This window comes from Thalassophryne amazonica, chromosome 20 (genome assembly GCF_902500255.1).
Source record: "Thalassophryne amazonica chromosome 20, fThaAma1.1, whole genome shotgun sequence".
NCBI lineage: Eukaryota > Metazoa > Chordata > Actinopteri > Batrachoidiformes > Batrachoididae > Thalassophryne > Thalassophryne amazonica.
This window is the reverse complement of record NC_047122.1, coordinates 63565090-63579173: the sequence shown is the minus strand read 5'-3', so window position 1 is coordinate 63579173 and position 14084 is coordinate 63565090. Positions and strand designations below refer to the sequence as shown.

At 41.4% G+C, this 14084-nt stretch overlaps 2 protein-coding genes across 2 annotated transcripts; both read right to left on the bottom strand.

Moving 5' to 3' along the window:
• Positions 1-1817: 1817 nt before the first annotated feature.
• LOC117501834 (gap junction beta-3 protein-like) lies at positions 1818-3460 on the bottom strand. Its single transcript, XM_034160796.1, has 2 exons — positions 3362-3460; positions 1818-2895 (listed from the first exon to the last, which is right to left on the bottom strand). The coding sequence occupies exon 2, from the start codon at positions 2827-2829 to the stop codon at positions 2098-2100; it is 732 nt and encodes a 243-aa protein (XP_034016687.1). The 5' UTR covers positions 2830-2895; positions 3362-3460; the 3' UTR covers positions 1818-2097.
• Positions 3461-11785: 8325 nt separating this feature from the next.
• Positions 11786-12755, bottom strand: LOC117501775 (gap junction beta-3 protein-like). The gene is made up of 2 exons (XM_034160731.1): positions 12187-12755; positions 11786-12112 (listed from the first exon to the last, which is right to left on the bottom strand). The coding sequence occupies exons 1-2, from the start codon at positions 12720-12722 to the stop codon at positions 11827-11829; spliced, it is 822 nt and encodes a 273-aa protein (XP_034016622.1). The 5' UTR covers positions 12723-12755; the 3' UTR covers positions 11786-11826.
• Between the last annotated feature and the right edge of the window lie 1329 nt (positions 12756-14084).

The window sequence follows — 14084 nt, the reverse complement described above, 5'->3', positions numbered from 1 at the left end:
GTCTCACAGGACATGTTGTGACATGTCCAGCTCTTACACAATTTCTCGGATACTCACTCGACTGAAAAGCCACCGAAAGCCATCTGAATCTTCCGAATGGTTTCTACCTGGTTGTCTCTCACAGTTTCTGGAAAAATTTGATTCAGCGCTGCTCCAATCGTTCAGACATTTTCCTCGCAATGAAAATCAGACAAGGGGGGTGGACCAGTGCTCACTCAAAGCCTGCTCAAAGACGAATGACGCAACCGACAGGCGTGAAAAAAATCACGCATGCGCACAAAGGTTCAAGGTTGGCTCCTGGAAGCACACGTGATTCAAATCCATCAGGTTTTTGAAAAAAAAAATAAGGTCTGATACTTTTCTAACAGACCTCGTATACACAGCATAACTTCCCACAGAAAAATAAGTAAGTAAGTAAGTAAGCTTTATTTATAAAGCGCCTTTCACAGACCAGGGTCACAAAGCGCTGCAGATGGCATACAAAAATAATCTAAAAATAACATACGAAAACAATAAAATACAATATTAGGCTAAAAAGCTAACTTAAAGAAATGCGTCTTTAGTTGCCTTCTAAAAGTATCTATACAATCCAGAGAACGAAGGGCACAGGGACGCTCATTCCAGAGGCTAGGCGCCACCGCTTTAAAAGATCTGTCCCCGCGAGTTTTAAAACGGGTCCGAGGAACCATCAACAGGTTCTGATTGGACGACCTGAGGCTCCTGGAGGAAGCATAAGGCTGGATCAGGTCCCTGATGTACTCCAGTGCCTGTCCATGCAGAGCTCTAAAAGTCAATACCAGGATTTTGTAATGAATCCTGTAGGAGAGGCAGCCAATGCAAAGTATTAAGAATAGGAGTAATATGGTCCCTCCTGCAGGTGCGGGTAAGCAGGCGCGCAGCAGAATTTTGCACAACCTGCAGGCGGGCCAACTCCTTCTTATTCAGACAGATGAAGAGACTGTTACAATAATCCAAACGTGATGAGACGAACGCATGAACAATCATCTCAAGCTCTTTTAAAGTCACCATCTTACGGAGCTTAGAGATGTTCCGAATTTGGAAAAAACAGTTCTTAACCAGGTAATTTGTGTGCTGCTCCAAAGACATTCCTCCATTCAAAATGACACCCAGGTTACGCAGGCTGCTTTTGACCGTACAGCTTAGGCTACCGAGATGCTGCTTAATTGGTAAAATGGTGTACTGTTCTGTTTTCGGCTGCAATCACCGAAGCGGTCGAGAAAACCTTTGTTTTTTTCAGTTCCCAGTGGAGAAGGGAAGACAAAGCAAGTGGGAGACATCATGTCAGTAAGTGTTAGCCTACACAGCTAACCAGAGTAGTTCCATTCTCTCACTTACAAAACTGCCTCAACATGTTTGTACTCCGAGTTATAAACAAACCACAACACATGTCCACTTTCCCACCACGTCGTCCTTTTTTCTTTGCATTTTCACTTTGTTTGCATGTAATTTGTCCAAAAAACATCAAAAATGCCATGTTTTGTCCTCTGTATTTAGAGAAATTACATCATATAGGTCATATTTTACCCCTTTAGCACCCGCCCTCAAACAAGACTGTGGTGCCCATTTACCTCTAGAGGAATTGTTCTGGCAAAGGTCCAGGTCCCTCAGGTTAAAAGTCAAAATTTAAGTTTTTCCACTTTCATTTGTACCACATTTGGTACATATGTGGAGGTGAGTTCTAGAGTTGCCAAGCAAGGTCAAATTTGCCAAAAGTTAATCAGTGGGGTCGTGTCTGTCTGCCTGTTTGTTGGCCTAATCCTGCCAAGGTCCTTTTGCTTATGTCCACCAAACTTGACAAGTCAATGAAGGCTGGAACTCAAGTTGCTCTGAAAGAATTAAGTTTGGGGAAAGGTCAAGGACAAAGATTTTCAATCCGATTCAGATCAGATATAACACATAATTAGGTGGATTCCAGATTTTCCCTGGCAACATCAGCCAGAGGTCAATCATTTTTATGAACGTCAAGGGGTACTTTTACCTAGAAGACCTCAAAACAGAATACTCATAAAAAAGAACTGCCCACGAAAGAATAACATCACCTCTTAAGAACATAAAATGTAGCTGTAACATTTGGACCTATGATGCATGTGAAGATTTGCAAGAATCACAGTCTTTGTTGGTGCGGACCTTTCTAGAAGTGGTATAGGCAGTGCGTCGTAGTCTCAGATTTACCACCCGGGTAGCAATCAAATAGAAGATCTCACAGATGTTGAGCACCACACACAAAACGGACGCTCCCACCATGAAGTAGCTGAAAATGGTCTTCTCTGTGGGTCGAGCAATGTAGCAATCCACCAAATTGGGGCAGGGGCTGACATCGCACTGGACTTTCCTGGGCAGCCTGAAGCTGTCGTAGATGTAGTGAAGCGCGTACAGAAACGTGATCTCGAAAGCCGTCTTGATGAATAGGCTCATCAGGTAAGTCCACCATAGGCCCCCGTGCTTTTGGCCGGGGTTGTCGTATAACCGAGTGTGCTCGCCGTGCTTGGCTCGATACTTGCGCTCTCGATCTTCTCTGTAGGCCACGTGCAGCACCACCATGAAGGAAGGGCAAGTGACGAAGATCAGCTGCAGAGCCCAAAGGCGGATGTGGGAGATGGGGAAGAAGTAATCATAGCAGATGTTGGTGCAACCCGGCTGACGGGTGTTGCAGTCAAAGTGCCCCTGGTCGTCGCTCCACACCCGCTCAGCGGCGACCACGAAGACCAGCACACGAAACACAAAGACCACAGACAGCCAGATGCGTCCAAAGGCGGTGGAGTATTTGTTGACTCCGCTGAGTAGACCCTGAAGAAACTTCCAATCCATGTGTTTTGCTTTGATTCACGTTGGCCTTCAGAAGACTGCAGGAGATACGCTTTAGATACTGGAGCGCTACGGGGTGACAAGAAGAGTGGAGGCAAGTCATAGTAAAGGCAAGCCGAGGTTTTACAAAAGAATCATCTTTGATTTTAGTGCTGTTGTATCATGTACTTGACTTTGCACTTCATAGATTTTCTGCTCTTTCCTGACAACCCTCCCAACACACACACACACAATTCCCACAGATAAAAGTATGTTTTCTTACAAAGTTTGGCTCTTTAAAGAAAGGCACCTTTCGAGGTTTGATGAAATGGCACCTCGTTCAACATGTAAACTATTCCTGAATGCAGAACAATAGTTGCTTTCAGCCTCAACCTTGATGCCTTAAATCCTACAATCTGCTCAAAGTTATACCTCAGCTTAGGTTTACGTTCTTCACCGTTAAGGTTTTTTCTCTTTTCTCATCCACACCGCGGAATTCTGAGCTTAAATTTTTTGTTCCATTTAAAACATTAGGATCAAGAAGTATTCAGCCTACCTGGACGGGGTTTACATTCCGACCCATGTATGAGGAAACGCAGGCATAAATTCGAGAGGTGGATTTCAGAAACTGTTCTTCCGCTGCTGCGGTTCTTTGACTTTTGAGTGGACAGAAGAATTTTGTTCGCTGTAATCTGGAGGTGTGGCCACAGCTGGCCTCAAGCCAGGATTTTGTTTGGAACTCCAACACATATCAAATCCGTTTCAGTCATACAGTCACCATTATTCACTGGCCGATCTAGGAGGTGCCTTGCAACTCACCTCCCATCTTTCCGAGCCACTGACCAAAGGTGAGATAAAATATGGGAAAGGTCTTGCAGTGTTTAAAATGAATACTGTGTATTAAAAATGATGACTGGAGAGTCAACATTTAGCTTCCCAGGTTCCTCAGAATGCAGGAAAAAGGCAAGAAATTTTTTAAACATTTCTGGGTTGGGGAGCAGGCCTCCTTAGTAGGGTCACAACCCCCCTTTCACCTGAAGCTAGATTTTCCTCTGCAATTTTTTAAATTTTACTCCCAGTTAATGAATTACAGATATTGCAAAAACAACACACGCACACACATAAGTGTTGCTCCGCATCTGAGTCTCCCTATGTAGCCATTCGTTTGACCCAAACTCACTCCAGTCGTACCCAAGGATCCTCAGAAGAATCCTCGTACCAAAGATATCTACTGTAATCACTGGTTAGTGTCCAGATCTATATCAACATCATTAAACTCTTCTGCCTTATAACTTCAAAAAGTACTGGTTCAAAAAACTTATTATGGGTTCATTTAATGCACACCGTTGTACATAAATACTCTAAAATTGACATTGAAAACAGGACAACATCCCGACGTCTTTATTTAATTATTTGTAAATTTATTTGTACGATCTTGGCGTGGGCTGTGCATTCCTTCAGCATCCTGTGGCATCCTCCCCAGTTTTCTGGCTGTACAAGGGATGCACTCCATGCCTGTGTAACGGGGGTTTGAACTAATGGGTCAGAGGATTGGTGTGACTTTGTTGTTTTCCGTGTTTTGGGCTGGACGGCTTATTTCTACAGGCCACTCAAATACACAGGTAAACCCCAGTAACCCACGCAAGTTGGGGTCCACAAAATTGACCCGCAACTTAGCTGAAAGTGCGAGTAAATGAAGATGACCAAAAGTTAAAACCAGCTTACAAGGGGATGTCAAAAAGTTTTAAGCCTTGCACATTTTTCCCAGTTGGATATTCCAATGCATCACACCTGATCTATATCATGCCTTAGCTACTTATTTCAGGTAGGATCATATTGGTCACTTCAATTGTTGAGTCATAACACTGTGTGGAAGAGACATACTCTCCAGCTTTAGTCATGGCATTCTGCTTCACCAGGACAACACACCAGTCCACACCAGCCAGGTTGCCATGGACGCTGTGCTCGAGTGTGGCTATGAACTTCTTCCTCACCCACCCTATTCTCCAGACCTAGCCCCTAGCGACTTCCACCACTTTCCTAGGCTGGAAAAATACTTTCGGGGCCAGAGATTTGAGGATGATGATGAGCTGAGTGTTGCAGTGGAGGGCTTGTTAGGGGACCAAGATGTTGAATTCTACCGATCGGGTATCAATGACTGGCAAACTAGATGGAACAAGCGTATGGAGTTGGAAGGGGACTATGTTGAAACAAAAACATTATAAATCCAAATATCTTGCTCTTTCTGTTTGAGGCTCAAAACGTTTTGATATCCCCTTGTACCTTGCCATATTACAAAAGTTTCGACCATTTGAAGAGTGATTCCTTTCTGGGTGGTGATCATTTATTCATTTGGAGTGGAGTCGAGATCTTTTTCCTTATCAGGCTGCTGCTGTTCAGCGATGAGGGCTTCATCCCTGCGGACGATTCCCGACAATTCAAAGTTTTTCATTTATGGAGACAAAGTGGACACTATGACAATGAAAGAATGATCTGATTAGGTTCAGATTGGGCAACCATCCCTGGTTCTCAAGACCAGGCACCTAAGTGGCTCTACTCTACTCTTTTCTACTCTCCTATTTTACTCTTCCTTTTCAGATATTTAGACATACCTTTATATATTAGCATAGTTCTGCCTTAGAATTGGAATATAATATATAAGATATGCCTTACTGAATTTTCATGTGCCTGCCCCTCACACCCGAGGTCTGCGCCCGCGCCTGAGGCCCACTCCTACCCCTCCCAAAAATGGTCAAATTTGACGAAAATGTTGACTTTTCTACAGTAGTCTAAATTTGTGATCCACAAATGGACTGCAAGTTAACAGGGCTCACCTGTACGTCACAGCACGTCATGATGAAAGCTGGCTTTGGGTGAACTTTGATGACAAGCAGTGGTGCCAAGCAAAGTGGCTCGGCACTGGGCTTGCCATCGAAAATAATGGGTTTTTGAGCAATGCATGCCACTTTGTGTAAATGGCCTTTACGTTGCAGGACCTTCCAAATGGGTGACAAAACCATGACTTATACTCTGGAAAATATGGTACATGTATGCAAGGAAAGTTGTGTTGGAGTAAAGGTGACTAATCAGCACTTTCAACAGCAGGTGATTGGTATCAGATCCAAGGTACAACCCCTGGCAAAAATTATGGAATCACCAGCCTCGGAGGATGTTCATTCAGTTGTTTAATTTTGTAAAAAAAAAAGCAGATCACAGACATGACACAAAACTAAAGTCATTTCAAATGGCAACTTTCTGGCTTTAAGAAACACTATAAGAAATCAGGAAAAAAGATTGTGGCAGTCAGTAACGGTTACTTTTTTAGACCAAGCAGAGGGAAAAAAAATATGGAATCACTCAGTTCTGAGGAAAAAATTATGGAATCATGAAAAACAAAAGAACGCTCCAACACATCACTAGTATTTTGTTGCACCCCCTCTGACTTTTATAACAGCTTGCAGTCTCTGACGCATGGACTTAATGAGTGACAAACAGTACTCTTCATCAATCTGGCTCCAACTTTCTCTGATTGCTGTTGCCAGATCAGCTTTGCAGGTTGGAGCCTTGTCATGGACCATTTTCTTCAACTTCCACCAAAGATTTTCAATTGGATTAAGATCCAGACTATTTGCAGGCCATGACATTGACCCTATGTGTCTTTTTGCATGGCAAGATGCATTATCATCTTGAAAAATTATTTCATCATCCCCAAACATCCTTTCAATTGTCCAAAATATCAACATAAACTTGTGCATTTATTGATGATGTAATGACAGCCATCTCCCCAGTGCCTTTACCTGACATGCAGCCCCATATCATCAATGACTGTGGAAATTTACATGTTCTCTTCAGGCAGTCATCTTTATAAATCTCATTGGAAAGGCACCAAACAAAAGTTCCAGCATCATCACCTTGCCCAATGCAGATTCGAGATTCATCACTGAATATGACTTTCATCCAGTCATCCACAGTCCACAACTGCTTTTCCTTAGCCGATTGTAACCTTGTTTTTTCTGTTTAGGTGTTAATGATGGCTTTCGTTTAGCTTTTCTGTATGTAAATCCCATTTCCTTTAGGCGGTTTCTTACAGTTTGGTCACAGACGTTGACTCCAGTTTCCTCACATTCGTTCCTCATTTGTTTTGTTGTGCATTTTCGATTTTTGAGACATATTGCTTTAAGTTTTCTGTCTTGACGCTTTGATGTCTTCCTTGGTCTACCAGTATGTTTGCCTTTAACAACCTTCCTATGTTGTTTGTATTTGGTCCAGAGTTTAGACACAGCTGACTGTGAACAACCAACATCTTTTGCAACATTGCGTGATGATTTACCCTCTTTTAAGAGTTTGATAATCCTCTCCTTTGTTTCAATTGACATCTCTCGTGTTGGAGCCAAGATTCATGTCAGTCCACTTGGTGCAACAGCTCTCCAAGGTGTGATCACTCCTTTTTAGATGCAGACTAACAAGCAGATCTGATTTGATGCAGGTGTTAGTTTTGGGGATGAAAATTTACAGGGTGATTCCATAATTTATTCCTCAGAATTGAGTGAGTCCATATTTTTTTCCCTCTGCTTGGTCTAATAAAGTAACCGTTACTGACTGCCACAATTATTTTTCCTGATTTCTTATAGTGTTTCTTAAAGCCAGAAAGTTGCCATTTGAAATTACTTTAGTTTTGTGTCATGTCTGTGATCTGCTTTTTTTCTACTAAATTAAACAACTGAATGAACATACTCCGAGGCTGGTGATTCCATAATTTTTGCCAGGGGTTGTAGGAGCAATTTGGAGCTGTGTGTCCTTTGTGTTGCCCTTGAATAATCAGCATTAAACACAGCCACCACCTCCCCTTTTATTTGCACTCACTTTTGAGTAAACGGCACAAACATTCTCCTGAGATATGGGGTGCCATTATTTCATAATCAGATACAGCAGTTTGCTTGTTCATTTCTGTGTAACAGTCACACCCTTATGATACCACTGTATTTCATACGTCAATGAGCCGTTGTTCTTTATATCAGTGTCCTTACACAGGAATGCAGGATGTAGATCATTGTCATAAAGTGCTCTGGCACTTATGTCAGCTTTTGTCAATAATACCACTCCTGACTTCCTTTTGGGATGGAACATTTTGTATTCAGGATTGTTTGGTCGCATCAATTTGTGGCATTTGGTTTTTCTTTAAAACATTTTTTTGGAGATTTATGCCTCTGAAGATCTGCTGGTTCTGTTTGTTGTAACCTGCGCTGTATGTCAGAGTCTTATTCTTCACATATTCATTTAATGATCGCAGTTGGTGTACTTTGAATTCAAAAATAAAAAAATACAGAGCAGGTAGCACAGTGGAACTGGCGTTGGGCTACCAATGGGCAAACTTGATTCATAGATTGGTATATGTAGACTTTTCTTATTAACAAACATAATCCCACATGGAGGAGTGCATCCCTGTCTGGCAGATCTAATTAAACCTTACGTACCTACGTACCGACCTGCGCTCTGCATTAGCAAGATGTGCAGGATTACTGTGTGTTCCAAAGGTAAAGAAGAAGTCAGCAGGTCACAGAGCTTTTTCTTACTGTGCACCTTTTTGGCGGTATAGTCTGCCCACTGAGATAAAACAGTCTAATTCTGTGGAGTTATACGAATCCAGATTCAAGACTCATGTTATAATTAATATAGGCTATAGTTGTATTGATTCATTCTTTCCCTCCAACCTCAATTTTTGCCATGAATGGTAGTGAAAGATTCATCAAATTCTGAGGAATGTTGGAGAAAAATAGGACAATTTTGCCATCAAACATGACTTGAACATGTGAGCACTTTGTTATTTTGCTGTTGTGCGATGGTGTTCCTGTCAACTTTTCATTCTGGTGGTTTGATTTCTGCTTTTAGTGCAGCAGATAACTGAAACAATCGTGCAAATGGTAGCACCAAGGTTGGCACAAATACTCCTTAGACATTGCTCTTTTGAACAAACCGACTGGCCACTTGAATTTTCAGTAGGTGGCCAGGTAGGGGTCAATTGAAGAATTACACAGGGGTCAAAATTAAAAATGTTGAAATCATTTTGAAAACTACACCATGTTATTTGTGTGATCATAAAGAGTTCAAAAAGGTATAGATTGGGCTATCTATGACTGAATGATTAGGAGTTATGGGGTAAAAACAGGAAAAATGGTGACAAAGGTCACTTTCAGTTTGTACAGGGGTCAAAGTTAAAGTTGCTCCAATTTTGGTAAAAAAAATGATGCAAATTATTAGTTAAGGTAACAGGGTTTTAAAAAGGAATAGTTTGCACCATGTATCATGCTTAGTTATCATGTTACAGGGTAACATATGTCACATGTCATAGAATCCAATGGACGTTGACCTTGTTTGACCTTTACTTTGGAGACCAAACATTCAACACAATCAAAACTATTCCATTTATTAATCCTATTACCTCAACCAATAATTTGTATCACTTTTTACCAAAATTAGAGCAACTTTAACTTTTGACCCCTGTACAAACTGACACTGACCTTTGTCACCATTTTTGCTGTTTTTAGCCCATAACTCCTTATCGTTCAGGCATAGATAGTCAAAACTATACCTTTTTGGAATCTTTACGATCAGAAAAATAATGTGGTATAGTTTTCAAAATGATTTCAGCATTTTTAATTTCGACCCCTGTGTAATTCTTCAATTGACCCCTACCTGGCCCCCTATTGAAAATTCAAGTGGCCAGTCAGTTTGTTCAAAAGAGTAATGTCTAAGGAGTATTTGTGCCAACTTTGGTGCTTGTATCACCATTTGCACGATTTTGCTCTAAATATTCTCTTAGCCGCTGCACTATTTGTTCTTTGTCTGAGGTCAAGTTGCTGATGATGAAGCAGAGCGCTGATGACCTGCACCTGAGCGCTGGGCTTCATAGATCCTTTTCTTCATCTGTCAGCCAACCAGCTGATCTTACGAGATCCTTCAATGTCTTGGGCATGTGAGAGCTATAGGAAAATGTGGAAATCCCAACTGTGCTGAGTTCTTCTGGAAGACTCTACAGGATAAATTCAGGACAATATTCCGTGACACTTGGAGTGAGTGAGTATGGAAAATGAAAGAATCAATAGTCAAAAGCCAAAGTCAAGGAAAACATGATCTGAAAAGCAACCTTTTTATTTATCTCAACAACCACTAAGCCTTGATGGATGACCTAAATAATATATTGATCAGCAAAATATTTGTGATTGGTATGTGAAGTCAGATAGAAGTCATATGATGAAGTCAAGTCATACATAGTAAAAAAAAAAAAAACATTATGGATATATGTATATTTACTTGTACATTTATATCATGGTGTAAAGTAAGTGCTCCCTTGTTTGCACTCGGGGTCGCCACAGCAAATCCAAGGTGGATCTGCATGTTGAATTGGCACAGGTTTGATGCCAGATGCCCTTCCTGACGCAACTCCACATTACATGGAGAAATGTGGCAGGGGTGGGATTTGAACCCGGAACCTTCTGCACTGAAACCAAGCGCATTAACCACTTGGCCACCACCCCTACATGGTGTACAGAGGGTGCAGAGTATGAATCGCCCCGCTGATGTCTTTCATTGTTATTTGTTTAATATGTTATTGCTATGTATGTATGACTATAGCAGATGGTCACCCCACTGAATCTGGTCTGCTTGCCTGCACTGAATAAAATGGAGTAAAATTTAAAAAAAAAAAGAGCTTGTAACAATTTCCATACAGAAATTCTAAGTGAATTTAACTTGGTATATTCTCTTGGTTTTGTAAGCAAATGTTGCTCACTTATCTTTTTGTAAAATCTGTTTCAAAATTCTTCCAAATCTAATGAAGGAAAACTTTCACATGGTGGTTTCTCACCACTGTTGCCATTGTGCTTGCTCAGGGGTGGGTTGGGTTGGACCTTATTCATGTATAGTGCTTAAGAAAAACTTATGTTGGTATTTAGAGTTGTATAAATAAATTTAATTGAACTGATTCCTGATTGTGCTACATGTCTCTGTTGTTGGACAAGAGGCTCCATCTGCATTGTCCCAGTCCACCCAGCTCTAAAAAGGGTACCAGCCTTAGCTGGGGAAGAAAACTGATGGACTGGCGTCCCATCCAAGGAGGACAGTTTGTGATTCAAATTATAATTTGGGGGACTGAGCGGTGTTTCTCATAACAGTTTTGCTTTGGTGTGGTCATTATGACATACCTATTTTCTTAGACATTGTGGATTAGCTCTACCTAACATCCTCAAGCTACCGATCAATTTCAATTTCTAAATTGAATTGAAATTGAAAAGTTAACGCTGTTAGCATCCAAAATTAAATCCCATGATAATTCCATGTGATGCAAATGGAGGCGCACATATGTCTTAGATGATCCATTCTTCTGCCCACACCCTTTCGATCACAGAGGTTCACTGTTAAATTGTCCTATTTATGAGTTTGTTATTGTTGAGTCTGTGTGCCGAATAAATTCATTCATTCATTCAAAATTAACCACACAACAAGCCAGATTATTACAGATATTTGTAATAAAATGCTCAAAAAAGATGGGAATTCACAATAGATGTAGCCTGAGCTTCTGGCCAACTGCAGCATCAACACACACACACACACACACACACAAACACACAGCTTTAACATACAAGCTGTCACTCAAAGTGGCCACACCCCTAATGTGTCAGGAGAACTGGACTTTGTTGCATAATGAACACGTCAATGATGATGTCTGAAGGACAAATTGCATCACATCACTGGCTTTGATCTTAAGTGAACTTTGATTGAACATCTTTTTCATTTCTTCAGCTTGCTTCAGCAGTAGACGCAACAGTACATTGAAAGATGACAAAAATGACAGTATTTACAGAATCAATATAATATGGTCACTGCATTTCATTTTTATCTTTTGCATTATGCTTTCTAACAAACGTCTATTTCTCCTAGTATCAGATAGTTTCATTGGCAGTTGAACGTTGAGCTGAAAAAGTTGAACTTTGTTCTTTTCTCTTAAACTCATCCTGACGTCTCTCAGGAGACGGCGGTAGTGTACGGTGGGGCCGAACTCTCTCTGGCTGTTTCTTCACCTCCACTTTCACCGACCATCTTGGCTTTGTCTTTGCAAGCTGAGTTATCGTTCCCATTCAAAGGGTATCTGTCCATGAGGTTGAAGTGGTCTTTGGCGGGCTGAGGTCTTCCTCTGCAGCACTCCCAGAATCTCTTCCCACACAGATAGAGCATCTCACAAAGAGTGAGAGAGATGCACACAAAGCTGGTTGCCACCATGAAAACTGTGAATATTCTCTTCTCCGTGGGCCTGAGGAGCGAGACTGGAATTAGTGTTTGATAGAATAACAGGCAGAGTGGTAGAGAGTGGACATGCGGTGTTACCTGGCGATGTAGCAGTCCACCACGTTGGGACAAGGATCTTCTCTGCATTTCACCAGCGGAGGAAAGAAAGCGGCCTCATAGATATAGAACAGCAGTAAGACAAACACAACTTCCACCATGATCTTGAACATCAGGCTGAAGAAGTAGGTCCACCAAAGACCACCTCGTTTCTTGCCGGTGTAATCGTAGAGAGGAATGCAGTTTTCACCGTGCTTCAACCGGTGTTTGCGCTCCCGCTCTTCTCTGTAGGACACATGGAGAGTTACCAGGAAGGATGGGCAGGTGACAAAGATCAGCTGGAGAGCCCAGAGCCGGGTGTAGGAGATGGGATAGAAATAATCGTAGCAGACGTTGTGGCAACCGGGTTGGCGGGTGTTGCAATCAAAATCCTTCTGCTCGTCACCCCAAACCTTCTCACAGGCCACCAGGAAGACCAGTAGCCTGAAAATGAAAACAATAGCGAGCCAAATGCGACCGAACGCCGTCGAGTATTTGTTCACTCCACTGAGGAGGCCCTCAAAGAAGGCCCAGTTCATTTTTAGAAGATGGTAGACTGTGCCACCTCAAAAAAGAAGCCCCAGAACACCCCAAAGGATGCGGTAGGCAGGTCTACTGAGAACCAGGACACGTTGAACTGAGACAACAAGCACAGCGACTCTTTAATATAGTACTTATTACTGCTGCCTTCTTGGCACAGGTCTACAGGGGAGGGAAGAACAGGGAACAAAGCAAACAGACTCATGCTCCAACTGCAGCCACTGGTCCAACTACTGATAGCAACCACCAAGAGTACACAGCAAGCAAGCAAGAAACGGAGATAGACTGATAATTCAGACATGAACCCATTACATACTGAAAGGATTTTGATTTTGGAAAAATCTGTGCAAACTCAACATGATGTCTAATGTTCATAGCTTTTTTAATACCCCTTTGTGTGTGTGTTGTATTTTAACCTCCGCCCAAGAAGTTGGGCAGAGGTTATGTTTTTTTCCCCATGTTTGTTTGTCTGTTTGTGAACAGCCTGGAGCCCACAATTTTTCATATATTGATATTACATTTTTCCTGAAGATTCATATCCTGATAGGCAAGAACTGATTCAATTTTCTAGGTTAAAGATCAAAGTCAAGAAAAATCACTAACTTTAAAACTGAAGTAATTTTTAAAAACTCATACTTCTGTCAAAAAAAAAAAAAACTTATTTCTTTCATATTTGGGAGCGTTATGTAGGATGGAATCCTTTATTGACTGACATTGTTTGATCTGGATCTGATATGATTACAGATTTTGAGGCCATTTAAATTTAACATCGAAAACCCCATTTAATGTATATTTTACATTATATCTTAATCAAATGTGTCCCAATCACTCTCATATTTGAAAGTGATGTGCAGACTGACACTCACTATCACCTGACAAAGTTTGATCTGGACCTGATCCAGACTGTGGATTTTGTGGACATTTGAATCTAACATTGAAAAGCCCATTTGGTGAATATTCTGCATTATATCTTTAATCAAAAGTGTGTCACTCTCTCTCATTTTTCTATTATGGATTTACCTACACCACAAAAATTGGATGGAGGTTCCAGTTTTATGCCTGTTTGTCTTCCAGTTATCAATCGGAAACCAAGTGCCAAAAAGCAACGACAAATTGTGCACAGCAAAGATGGTAGAGAAGCTTGAATCTTCGACTGGACTGGGTTGTTTGACGCGCGGACGTTATGCTTAATCACAGAAGCTTCCTCAGCTAAACTGGTAATGTCCTTGTGTCAAGCAACCCAGTCCAGTTGAAGATTCAAGCTTCTCTACTGTGGAAACCACCTGGACAACTGAGAGACTACACAGAAACAAGCAAAGATGAAAAAAAAACTGACAACACGACAAAAAAACTTTGATTGA

Excerpts from the sequence above, each read along its gene's own strand:
- LOC117501834 (XM_034160796.1), bottom strand. The coding sequence starts at position 2,829 with ATGGATTGGAAGTTTCTTCAGGGTCTACTCAGCGGAGTCAACAAATAC.
- LOC117501775 (XM_034160731.1), bottom strand. The coding sequence starts at position 12,722 with ATGAACTGGGCCTTCTTTGAGGGCCTCCTCAGTGGAGTGAACAAATAC. Across the intron at positions 12,113-12,186 it reads GTGGACTGCTACATCGCCAG|GCCCACGGAGAAGAGAATAT; the intron begins GTAACACCGCAT and ends CTCGCTCCTCAG.